The sequence below is a fragment of the Balaenoptera ricei genome, chromosome 9, assembly GCF_028023285.1.
Source record: "Balaenoptera ricei isolate mBalRic1 chromosome 9, mBalRic1.hap2, whole genome shotgun sequence".
Classification (NCBI taxonomy): Eukaryota; Metazoa; Chordata; class Mammalia; order Artiodactyla; family Balaenopteridae; genus Balaenoptera; species Balaenoptera ricei.
In genome coordinates, this window is record NC_082647.1 from 114,354,838 (window position 1) to 114,368,053 (window position 13,216).

Genomic DNA, 13,216 nt, shown 5'->3' on the forward strand with positions numbered 1-13,216 from the left:
TTCCAACAACATTAAAATCTAAATGGTGTTTTGAATTGTGTGATTTTTTAATTTTAAAAATTATTTTATAATTTCAGGAGCCTCTGTTCTTGAAGCTGGGACCTCAGAAAGTTACAAAAATAATAAAGCAAAACTCTACTGGCATGGGATTGGGTTCTTAAATTATGAAATGCCTCCAGATATCATTCTCCAGGTAAAAGCTAGATTTAAAATAACCTGTTTATATTTTAGGATTCTGTTCCTATTACTTATCATGAAAAATATTAATGTCTGAAATGGAAACAACGCTGAACTTGTCAGAGAAACTGAAACTGTCCTCTTGCATTTCTAGTCATCAAATTACGTGAAACATTTCCTACTTATGGGCAATGAACTATGATTAATTAATTAATTAATAATTATTTATTATTCTAAGATCAGTGAACTAGAGTATATACTTCTCAAATAAAACATACACATTCCATATCTTTTCTTTAAGTTGATTCTGTGGTCTTCCTTTTCCACTGAAAACTTCAGTCACTCAACAAACACTTGTTGAAGATGCATGACCCCTAAGTGCAAGGACTGTGCCATGTACTGTTCAGGCCAACACATTTTTATAAAGTCCAATTATAATAGGCGATATTTCCAAGTAAGATTTTCACTATCATTTCAGTTCAACTCAAAAGGCACTAGACACCAACTGACAGTACAGCTCTTCTTAACTATAACTACACACCTGAATTTATTTCCAGTTTAGAAATACCTTCAGGGGCAAATGTATAGATCTCACTCCAGAGAACAGTCTAGATCTAGAAAATGGTAGAAATCATCTTTCTTCCTTACCACCAGGATAGCCTGCTTCGCTATCACCACCATTATCATCACCACTACTACCATCACCACCACCATCACCATCATCACCTGCCATCATCGTCACCACAGTGACTGCCACCACCCTCTTCATTACCACCACCAGCACTGTCTTCACCAGTGCCTTCACCGCTCATACCAACTAGCTGCCTGTAGCGACTTACAGTCTAGTTAGAGCAGTAAAAGAAAACATACTCACACAATAAAAGGCTCTGATTGACATCAGCACAACCAAAACTATGGGTGTCATGGAAGCTTTCCTGTTTGATACATCCCACACAGTGCCTTCATATTATAGGCATAAGCAAGTTCTTTGGTCAATAGTGATTAGCTGGCCAACATTGTAGGGGTGGATTTATATAAGCAGATAAAAGATTAATGCGGTGCTTTCTTTCCAGCCGGATGTCCACCCTGGGAAGTGCTGGGCCTTTCCAGGTTCCCAGGGTCATGCCCTAATCAAGCTTGCCAGGAAGATCATACCAACTGCTGTTACCATGGAGCACATCTCAGAGAAGGTGTCTCCCTCAGGAAACATCTCCAGCGCACCCAAGGAATTTTCTGTCTATGTGAGAAGCTGTCTAAATCTTCATTCAGAAGGGGTTATAGTAGGTGATTGGCTAGGAATTGGGAGCTGGGATCTCATCTGAACTGTGCAGCTAACCATTTGTATCACTGTGAGAAAATCACTTACTTCCTGGATCCTGTTTTGTCATCTACAAAGTAAGAGGGTTGGACCAGATGATTACTATTACTTAATTCTATTTTTTACTTTTATCAAAGTTATATGTGTATAATTTAAAAAGAAACGTTTCCATGTTTATAGGGAAACATGATTTCCCCTTGTCCCACTTCTCCCACCCCAATTTTTACTCTCTGGAAGCTTCCACTTGCAACAGTTTTAGCTGCTTATGTCATTACTGCCTTCATATTTGCTTTTACTGTTATTCCTTGATTTTTCAGTTTTGATTATTATCTACTGACTTCCTCTAATGGAAAATGGAGATTAGTTCTCTTCCATGCCTCTCCCATTCTCCCAAAATATTTATGTCTTAACTTAAAAAAAAACAAACAGGTTTATTGAGATATAATTCACACTCTGGGGGTTCAGTCATGTAAAGTGTACACTTAGTGGCTTTTGGTATATTCACAGAGTTGTGTAACCATCAACATGATCAATTTTAGAATATTTTTACTATTCTCCAAAGAAAGCCTGCACCCCTTAGCTGTCACTTCCCATCCCCCACCTCACTCCCCCAGCCGCTGACAACCACTAATCTACTTTGTAGCTATAGGTTTCCCTATTTTGGATATTTTGTATAAAATGGAATCATATAATACGTGGTCTTTTGTTTTTTTGGTTTTTTAAATTTATTTATTTTTGGCTGCGTTGGGTCTCTGTTGCTGTGTGCAGGCTTTCTCTAGTTGCAGCGAGCGGTGGCTTCTCTTTGTTGCGGAGCACGGGCTCTAGGCGCTCAGGGCTCAGTAGTTGTGGCTCGCTGGCTCTAGAGCGCAGGCTCAGTAGTTGTGGCGCACGGGCCCAGTTGCTTCGCGGCGGCATTTGGGATCTTCCCGGACCAGGGCTTGAACCCGTGTGCCCTGCACTGGCAGGCGGATTCCTAACCACTGCACCACCAGGGAAGTCCTGGTCCTTTGTGAATGGCTTCTTTCACTCAGCATAAAGTTTCCAAGGTTCATGTATGTTATAATGTGTCAGTACTTCATATTTTTAATCTCTGGATAATATTTTCTTATATGGATAGACCCCTTTTATTGATCTGTTAGTCAGTTGCTGGACATTTGAATGGATCCCACCCATTTGACTATTATGAATAAAGCTGCTGTGAGGAGCTGGGTACAAGGTTTTCTGTGGACCTCAGTCTTCATTTCTCTTGGGTTTGTGCCACAGAGTGGAATTGCTAGATCACATGATGAATCCGTGTTTCATCTGTGAGACACTGCCAGATGGCTTATCTCAGTTTCAATCCATAGCCAACGTTTTCATTGTGACTCTGTGAACAATATTGTTTTAGTTGAGTTATACAATGCACTGGAATACTATTTTCTTTACATGAAAATTTTGATGTTCTTGAGGATAATTGCCTCATTTTAATTTAATTTGCTTAGTTATCTATATTTCTATCATGAAAACATTTCCAACCTCTTCTTCAGATGTGTAAATATCCTCCCATTCTGCCCATTCATGTCAGATACTTTATAAATAATTTCTTTTTTATTTTTTAAAGATATCCTCTGGAGCACTGCTCATCTGCTCCAACCTGGTTGCTGGCCAGGCCTGATGCACAACTGTTGTCAGGGGGTTTCATGTCCACATCCTGAGGATTTGACTTATCTATTTTTTTATTAACATCTTTATTGGAGTATAATTGCTTTACAATGGTGTGTTAGTTTCTGCTTTATAACAAAGTGAATCAGTTATACATATACATATGTCCCCATATCTCTTCCCTCTTGTGTCTCCCTCCCTCCCACCCTCCCTATCCCACCCCTCTAGGTGGTCACAAAGCACCGAGCTGATCTCCCTGTGCTATGCGACTGCTTCCCACTAGCTATATATTTTACATTTGGTAGTGTATATATGTCCATGCCACTCTCTCACTTTGTCACAGCTTCCCCTTCCCCCTCCCCTTACCCTCAAGTCCATTCTCTAGTAGGTCTGTGTCTTTATTCCCGTCTTGCCCCTAGGTTCTTCATGACCTTTTTTTTTTTTTTTTAGATTCCATATATATGTGTTAGCATACGGTGTTTGTTTTTCTCTTTCTGACTTACTTCACTCTGTATGACAGACTCTAGGTCCATCCACCTCACTACAAATAACTCAATTTCGTTTCTTTTTATGGCTGAGTAATATTCCATTGTATATATGTGCCACATCTTCTTTATCCATTCATCCAATGATGGACACTTAGGTTGCTTCCATGTCCTGGCTATTGTAAATAGAGCTGCAATGAACATTTTGGTACATGACTCTTTTTGAATTATGGTTTTCTCAGGGTATATGCTCAGTAGTGGGATTGCTGGGTCATATGGTAGTTCTATTTTTAGTTTTTTAAGGAACCTCCATACTGTTCTCCATAGTGGCTGTATCAATTTACATTCCCACCAACAGTGCAAGAGTGTTCCCTTCTCTCCACACCCTCTCCAGCATTTATTGTTTGTAGATTTTTGATGATGGCCATTATGACTGGTGTGAGGTGATACCTCATTGTAGTTTTGTCTAATCTATTATTTTAAAAATCTTTTCTATCTTATTTTTCTTCTTTGTTTTCTGTTCCACCTTCTGGAATATTTTATCAATTTATATTTTGAACCCTATGCTAAATTTTTCATTTCTGCTGTCATGATTATTCTAAGACTTTTTTTTTCTATAAATACTCCTTTTTCTAGAGTCTATATGTTTTCCTATATTACTGGGTGCAATTACAGTTTTGTTCCATGTTTTTAGCTCCCTCACATCTTTACTCCCAAGTGCCCCCTTTCCTATTTGTTAACAGGGGCTCCATGTTTTTTGTTAGTTGCTTTCCACATTTGTCTGGTGACGCTTGTCACATTTAAGAGCTGAACAGTCAAAAGCTGGCTTTTTCTGCACACATGAGAGGCAAGTCAACAGTGAGCTTCATGGCTAGATGGTCTGGTTGGAGACTGCAGAGTGTGGTATCCAGAAGTTTGACCCCAGGAATCCTGCAACCTTGTGCCCTGGGGTTTTCAGCTTGGCCAATGTGCTGGGTGTGGAGGTGCACAGCCCACCATTCATGCAGAGGTTATACCTTCACCTCTTATTTTTGCCGGGTGCTCCTGAGGTCAGCTGTCCTAGACCTGGGAGGAAAAAAGATAATCTCTTTCTGGACAAGGGCAGGGGTGATGACTAGGGTCTAACTGCTTCTTAAAAAGACAGTTAGCCCACTCTCAGGTGTAGGGACCCCTCAACCTCATGCTGGGCCCCACAGCACGGCCCCAGCTCTGGCCCTTTCTGGGCCCTTGCAGTAAACATCAGCACCAGCATGCTGCTGATTCCCCCTACAGCCAGGGTAGCGTGACTTTTCTCCAGGCCACTACACCAGTCACCATCTGGCTATCTCCACATGTTTTTCTCTCAGTGTCTGCTCCCGTGTTTTCCTCAGAGGTTCATGCCTTACTTCAATCCCTTCGTGTTCCTATCCAGAGGAGGGCTCAGAGTTAAACAAGCATGCTCAGCCTGCCTTGTGTGTCATTCAAACGCCTTTAAATGACATGGTCCTGGAGTTATAAAACACAGAGACTACTGTCCTTTGATGCAAGCCTGATGCCATCCACAGTCAGTGTCTCCAGACACCTATAGTTGAGTTATGTTGGATTTGAGCAGATCAAACCCTATCTCACAAAAGTGTGCACAGTTGCTCATTATAGAGGGATTTTATGGATGAATCCTTCAGTCAAGAATCCTTTAGTAAGCAAAATTACTTCTCATTGTTTTTCTCTAATATTAGTGAATTTATGAACCAAGTGAAATTAAAATAGAATGATAAAGAAGGTGGAAATAAAACTAGCATGCAAAAAAAAAAAAACTAGCATGCCTCTCAACAGGTTAAAGGAACTATATGAGACTTTATATATATATATATATATATATATATATATATATATATATATCTCAAATGTGACATATGTAAATTGATATGTCAATATATAGATAATGTATATATTATATATGATATATATTATATATAATAGAATATATTATATATAATTGAATATAATATATATTATATAAAATTGTGAGTGCATTATTTAGTCATGATGTATCCAATTCTTTTAATAAGTTAATTGATAAATAGTTTAAATGTTGATATTATGATTTTCATTATATTGAATAAAATGACTGAACTCATGAAATCTCTATTTTGTTGTGTTACTATGATTCAAGGAACCTAACAATAAACTTGAGATTTACAAGGTAAATTAATTTCCACCAGTGTGCTCTCCTCTCAAAAATCTTCAATTTTAAAGGGTAGAGAGAAGCAAGAAGAACTACAATCCTGCAGCCTGTGGAACAAAAACCACATTCACAGAAAAATAGACAAGATGAAAAGGCAGAGGGCTATGTACCAGATGAAGGAACAAGATAAAACCCCAGAAAAACAACTTAATGAAGTGGAGATAGGCAACCTTCCAGAAAAAGAATTCAGAATAATGATAGTGAAGATGACCCAGGACCTCGGAAAAAGAATCGAGGAAAAGATCGAGAAGATGCAAGAAATATATAACAAAGACCTAGAAGAATTAAAGAACAAACAAACAGAGATGGACAATACAATAACTGAAATGAAAACTACACTAGAAGGAATCAATAGCAGAATAACTGAGGCAGAAGAACTGATAAGTGACCTGGAAGACAGAATGGTGGAATTCACTGCTGTGGAACAGAATAAAGACAGAAGAATGAAAAGAAATGAAGACAGCCTAAGAGACCTGGGACAACATTAAATGCAACAACATTCACATTATAGGGATCCCAGAAGGAGAAGAGAGAGAGAAAGGACGAGAGAAAATATTTGAAGAGATTATAGCCGAAAACTTCCCTAACATGGGAAAGGAAATAGCCACCCAAGTCCAGGAAGCGCAGCGAGTCCCATAGAGGATAAACCCAAGGAGAAACACGCCAAGACACATAGTAATCAAACTGGCAAAAAAATAAAGACAAAGAAAAATTATTGAAAGCAGCAAGGGAAAAATGACAAATAACACACAAGGGAACTCCCATAATGTTAACAGCTGATTTCTCAGCAGAAACTCTACAAGCCAGAAGGGAGTGGCATGATATATTTAAAGTGATGAAAAGGAAGAACCTACAACCAAGATTACTCTACCTGGCAAGAATCTCATTCAGATTCGATGGAGAAATCAAAAGCTTTACAGACAAGCAAAAGCTAAGAGAATTCAGCACCACCAAACCAGCTCTACAACAAATGCTAAAGGAACTTCTCTAAGTGGGAAACACAAGAGAAGAAAAGGACCTACAAAAACAAACCCAAAACAATTAAGAAAATGGTCATAGGAACATACGTATCGATAATTACCTTAAACGTGAATGGATTAAATGCTCCAACCAAAAGACACAGGCTTGCAGAATGGATACAAAAACAAGATTCACATATATGCTGTCTACAAGAGACCTGCTTCAGACCTAGGGACACATACAGATTGAAAGTGAGGGGATGGAAAATGATATTTCATGCAAATGGAAATCAAAAGAAAGCTGGAGTAACAATACTCATATCAGATAAAATAGACTTTAAAATAAAGAATGTTACAAAGGACAAGGAAGGACACTACATAACGATCAAGGGATCAATCCAAGAAGAAGATATAACAATTATAAATATATATGCACCCAACATAGGAGCACGTCAATACGTAAGGCAACTGCTAACAACTATAAAAGAGGAAATCGACAGTAACACAATAATAGTGGGGGACTTTAACACGTCACTTACACCAATGGACAGGTCATCCAAAATGAAAGTAAATAAGGAAACAGAAGCTTTAAGTGACACAATAGACCAGATAGATTTAATTGATATTTGTAGGACATTCCATCCCAAAACAGCAGATTACACTTTCTTCTCAAGTGCGCACGGAACATTCTCCAGGATAGATCACATCTTGGGTCACAAATCAAGCCTCAGTAAATTTAAGAAAATTGAAGTCATATCAAGCATCTTTTCTGACCACAACGCTATGAGATTAGAAATGAATTACGGGAAAAAAACGTAAAAAACACAATCACATGGAAGCTAAACAATACATTACTAAATAACCAAGAGATCACTGAAGAAATCAAAATTGAAATCAAAAAAATACCTAGAGACAAATGACAATGAAAACACGATGATCCAAAACCTATGGGATGCAGCAAAAGCTGTTCTAAGAGGGAAGTTTAAGTTTACAGCTATACAAACCTACCTCAAGAAACAAGAAAAATCTCAAATAAACAATCTAACCTTACACCTAAAGGAGCTAGAGAAAGAAGAACAAAGAAAACCCAAAGTTAGCAGAAGGAAAGAAATCATAAAGATCAGAGCAGAAATAAATGAAATAGAAACAAAGAAAACAATAGCACAGATCAGTAAAACTAAAAGCTGGTTCTTTGAGAAGATAAACAAAATTAATAAACCATCAGCCAGGCTCATGAAGAAAAAGAGGGAGAGGACTCAAATCAATAAAATTAGAAATGAAAACGGAGAAGTTATAACAGACACCGCAGAAATACAAAGCACCCTAAGAGACTACTACAAGCAACTCTATGCCAATAAAATGGACAACCTGGAAGAAATGGACAAATTCTTAGAAAGGGATAACCTTCCAAGGCTGAACCAGGAAGAAACAGAAAATATGAACAGACCAATCACAAGTAATGAAATTGCAACTGTGATTAAAAATCTTCCAACAAACAAAAGCCCAGGACCAGATGGCTTCACAGGTGAATTCTATCAAACATTTAGAGAAGAGCTAACACCCATCCTTCTCAAACTCTCCCAAAAAATTACAGAGGAAGGAACACTCTGAAACTCATTTTATGAGGCCACCATCACCCTGATACCAAAACCAGACAAAGATACTACAAAGAAAGAAAATTACAGACCAATATCACTGATGAATATAGATGCAAAAATCCTCAACAAAATACTAGCAAACAGAATCCAACAACACATTAAAAGGATCATACACCACAATCAAGTTGGATTTATCCCAGGGATGCAAGGATTCTTCAATATATGCAAATCAATCAATGTGATACACCATATTAACAAATTGAAGAATAAAAACCATATGATCATCTCAATAGATGCAGAAAAAGCTTTTGACAAAATTCAACACCAATTTATGATAAAAACTCTCCAGAAAGTGGGCATAGAGGTAACCTACCTCAACATAATAAAGGCCATATATGACAAACCCATATCAAACATCATTCTCAATGCAGAAAAACTGAAAGCATTTCCTCTAAGATCAAGAACAAGACAAGGATGTCCACTCTTACCACTATTATTCAACATAGTTTTGGAAGTCCTACCCATGGCAATCAGAGAAGAAAAAGAAATAAAAGGAATACAAATTGGAAAAGAAGAAGTAAAACTGTCACTGTTTGCAGATGACATGATACTATACATGGAGAATCCTAAAGATGCCACCAGAAAACTACTAGAGCTAATCAATGAATTTGGTAAAGTAGCAGGATACAAAATTAATGCACAGAAATCTCTTGCATTCCTATACACTAATGATGAAAAATCTGAAAGGGAAATTAAGGAAACACTCCCATTTACCACTGCAACAAAAAGAATAAAATACCTAGGAATAAACCTACCTAGGGAGACAAAAGACCTGTATGCAGAAAACTATAAGACACTGATGAAAGAAATTAAAGATGATACCAACAGATGGAGTGATATACCATGTTCTTGGATTGGAAGAATCAATATTGTGAAAATGACTATACTACCCAAAGCAATCTACAGATTCAATGCAATCCCTATCAAATTATCAAAGGCATTTTTTACAGAACTAGAACAAAAAATCTTAAAATCTGTATGGAGACGCAAAAGACCCCGAATAACCAAAGCAGTCTTGAGGGAAAAAAACGGAGCTTGAGGAATCAGACTCCCTGACTTCAGACTACACTTCAAAGCTACAGTAATCAAGACAATATGGTACTGGCACAAAAACAGAAGCATAGATCAATGGAACAAGATAGAAAGCCCAGAGATAAACCCTCGCACCTATGGTCAACTAATCTATGACAAAGAAGGCAAGGATATACAATGGAGAAAAGACAGTCTCTTCAGTAAGTGGTGCTGGGAAAACTGGACAGCTACATGTAAAAGAATGAAATTAGAACACTCCCTAACACCATATGCAAAAATAAACTCAAAATGGATTAGAGACCTAAATGTAAGACCGGACACTATAAAACTCTTAGAGGAAAACATAGGAAGAACCCTCTTTGGCATAAATCACAGCAAGATCTTTTTTGATCCACCTCCTAGAGTAATGGAAATAAAAACAAAAATAAACAAATGGGACCTAATGAACCTTCAAAGCTTTTGCACAGCAAAGGAAACCATAAACAAGACGAAAAGACAACCCTCAGAATGGGAGAAAATATTTGCAAATGAATCATTGGACAAATGATTAATTTCCAAAATATATAAACAGCTCATGTGGCTCAATATTAAAAAAAGAAACAACCCAATCCAAAAATGGGCAGAGGACCTAAATAGACATTTCTCCAAAGAAGACATACAGATGGCCAAGAAGCACATGAATAGCTGCTCAACATCACTAATTATTAGAGAAATGCAAATCAAAACTACAATGAGGTATCCCCTCACACCAGTTAGAATGGGCAGCATCAGAAAATCTAGAAGCAACAGATGATGGAGAGGGTGTGGAAAACAGGGAACCCTCTTACACTGTTGGTGCGAATGTAAATTGATACAGCTACTATGGAGAACAGTATGGAGGTTCCTTAAAGAACTAAAAATAGAATTACCATATGACCCAGCAATCCCACTACTGGGCATATACCCTGAGAAAAACATAATTCAAAAAGCACATGCACCCCAATATTCATTGCAGCACTATTTACAATAGCCAGGTCATGGAAGCAACCTAAATGCCCATTGACAGATGAATGGATAAAGAAGTGTGGTACATATATACAATGGAATATTACTCAGCCATAAAAAGGAATGGAATTGGGTCATTTGTAGAGATGTGGATGGATCTGGAGACTGTCATACAGAGTGAAGTAATTCAGAAAGAGAAAAACAAATATCGTATATTAACGCATATATGTGGAACCTAGAAATGGTACAGATGAACCAGTTTGCCAAGCAGAAATTGGGACACAGAAGTAGAGGAAAAATATATGGACACCAATGGGGGAAAGCGTGGTGGGGGGTGGGGGTGGTGGTGTGATGAATTGGGCGATTGGGATTGACATGTATACACTGATGTGTATAAAATGGATGACTAATACGAAAAAAAAATATTTGATAGTGGAAAAAATAAATAAATAAATAAAAGTTAGAGAAGGAAGGTCAAAAGCATAAGGGAAATTGCATACACAAATCAACAAAAGCTTACATTTTGGATGGAGCTATTTGTGTGATCAAAGTTTGGCAAACTGGTTAAGTTTCACGCATATTGGGTCAATATGGGGACTCATTTGCTGTTTATTTTATTCAATGTATAGCAAATACATTTATGAGGCCAAAGTCAATGCTGGAATTTGCTCTGTCATCTCTCTCTCACCTCTCTGTTTATCTCTCTATCTGAATCTATTCAGCCCTTTGATTAACCTGTTTCTTGCCTAAGGGTTCCCCCACCCGAGTTAAACACCTTTTGGGTTTATAGGGCAGTACTGGCACCTAGCATAGCGCTCTGCCCCGGGGGACACCCAAAGATGTCTGGAGAATCGTTGCTACTTGAACAGACACTTGCCTCCATTTACTGTAACTGAACACCCATTCATTACAACCTCTGTGTCTGTTGCTTTCTTTACAGGGCATCTCGAAACAATGTGAAGGAGAAGAAGTTTTCCTGGGTCAGTTTATATATAATAAAACAGGAACCACCGTTCAAACATTTGCGCTCCAGGTAATGAGACCCTTGGGAAAAGATAGGATATCAGTGACTCCATCCCAGGGAGGGATTTGTTGGGATTGCTTGATGCAAAGTGGTGTGTGTGAGAATAATTATGACAAAAGTATGAGATAAGCAAGGCTTGTCTGAATTTCAATTCTTAGCTCCAATCATGTACATAAGTTTTAATGCAAAAAATAAGCAAATATAAAAGTGGTTTCTAAGCCAAATTCTTCATCATTTGCTATCACTTTTATATATATATATATATATATATATATATATATATATATATATACTCTTTCTCAGTCCTTATCTTACTTATTAGATTGCCTTGATAAGATTAGGTGTGATGGTCACTATCATCTTCCTTCGGTAAAAGGGATGGGATGATGATGGTACAAAATGAGATGGTTGGGGGCAGAGAGGAACTTGGAGAGAATAAATATTTAATACCAGATAATATAAGTAACACTTCTCACCCTAACTCAATGGGGAAAGAATACCAACTGGTAACTTAGAAACCCTTGAAAGTCATTAAGGCATATTAAATATATTTCATCATTTCTCATTAGTCACAGGGAGTAATGAAGAGATGTAGAAGGCATCTCAAACCATGTAAAAACAAATGTGTTACTACACTTCTTGGCCAATGGTGAGAAAATCTAAGCTGAAAGCAGTTTATGTGTCAGAAATGAATGTACTTGTAGAGTTTCACATTCAGTTGTATACCCACATCCCTCCCTGGGGCAGTCAACAAGGAGCACCACGGAGGCGGGACAAGGCAGTGAGAGGCCTTGGTGTATAGACCACCATGTTATCTCCCTCCCCTGTATTTGCCTTTTTATGAGCTCTTTACTTACAGTAGCTCATTACACCATCCATTAGACTGGTACTTGAAAGTACTTGACTTAAGAAGGAAAGATAGTGTTTTAATTTTTTATTACATCAGCATGACTTAGGGTTCTTTGAGAAGGTTTATTTTATAAGACATTAATTTCAATCTTTTCTGTATTTTCAGCATGAAGTTTCTGAATTCTTATTATGTGTGAAACTTAAAATCCTTAGTAATTGGGGACACCCGAAGTATACTTGTTTATATAGATTCAGGGTTCATGGCACCCCAAGAGATGACACCTAGAAGAACTGGTGCAGAAGGCCATGACCACAGGTCCAAAATATTCAAGTGATTCCCTTAGATTACACCACACCTATAGGAATCAAAAATCAGGAGTGAGAAAGAAACCTCCAAGTGGTTCCTACCTGCCAGTAAAAAGTGAATGAATTTTACTAATAAAAAATATGAAAGTAAATTCAATCTCTCTGCATTACTGTGCTTTTTTAAAAAAAAAAATTTAGCTTCAGGTCATGTGGGATCTTAGTTCCCCAACCAGGGATCGAACCCATACCCCCTGCAGTGGAAGCACAGTCTTAACCAGTGGACTGCTAGGGAAGTCCCATGTTAGTGTAGCTTCTGAGGATGAATCATGTTGTTGAAGCACTGAAAAATAAGTTTGCATTTAGAAGAAGATGGTATTTTTCAACAGTCTTTCACATAACAGCATCTTTGCCTTCATTTATTATTCATCCATACCAGGAATGGATGTTTGCTGTTACCACTGTTATTTAACACTGATCTGGATACACTGTCAGTGCAATTAGAGAAGCTAATAAAATTAGAGGTAAAAATTAGTGAGGAAGTCTGACCGTGACTAATTTG

The 13,216-nt window shown here is 37.7% G+C and overlaps 1 protein-coding gene across 1 annotated transcript in view; it reads left to right on the top strand.

Moving 5' to 3' along the window:
- SUN3 (Sad1 and UNC84 domain containing 3) overlaps nucleotides 1-12,637 on the top strand; it is a 37,816-nt gene extending 25,179 nt beyond the window's left edge. The window contains exons 8-11 of the mRNA XM_059932922.1: nucleotides 78-193; nucleotides 1,251-1,418; nucleotides 11,419-11,511; nucleotides 12,518-12,637. Coding sequence (XP_059788905.1) covers nucleotides 78-193; nucleotides 1,251-1,418; nucleotides 11,419-11,511; nucleotides 12,518-12,637 — 497 coding nt within the window. The remainder of the gene's footprint in view (nucleotides 1-77; nucleotides 194-1,250; nucleotides 1,419-11,418; nucleotides 11,512-12,517) is intronic.
- The last annotated feature ends 579 nt before the right edge of the window (nucleotides 12,638-13,216 follow it).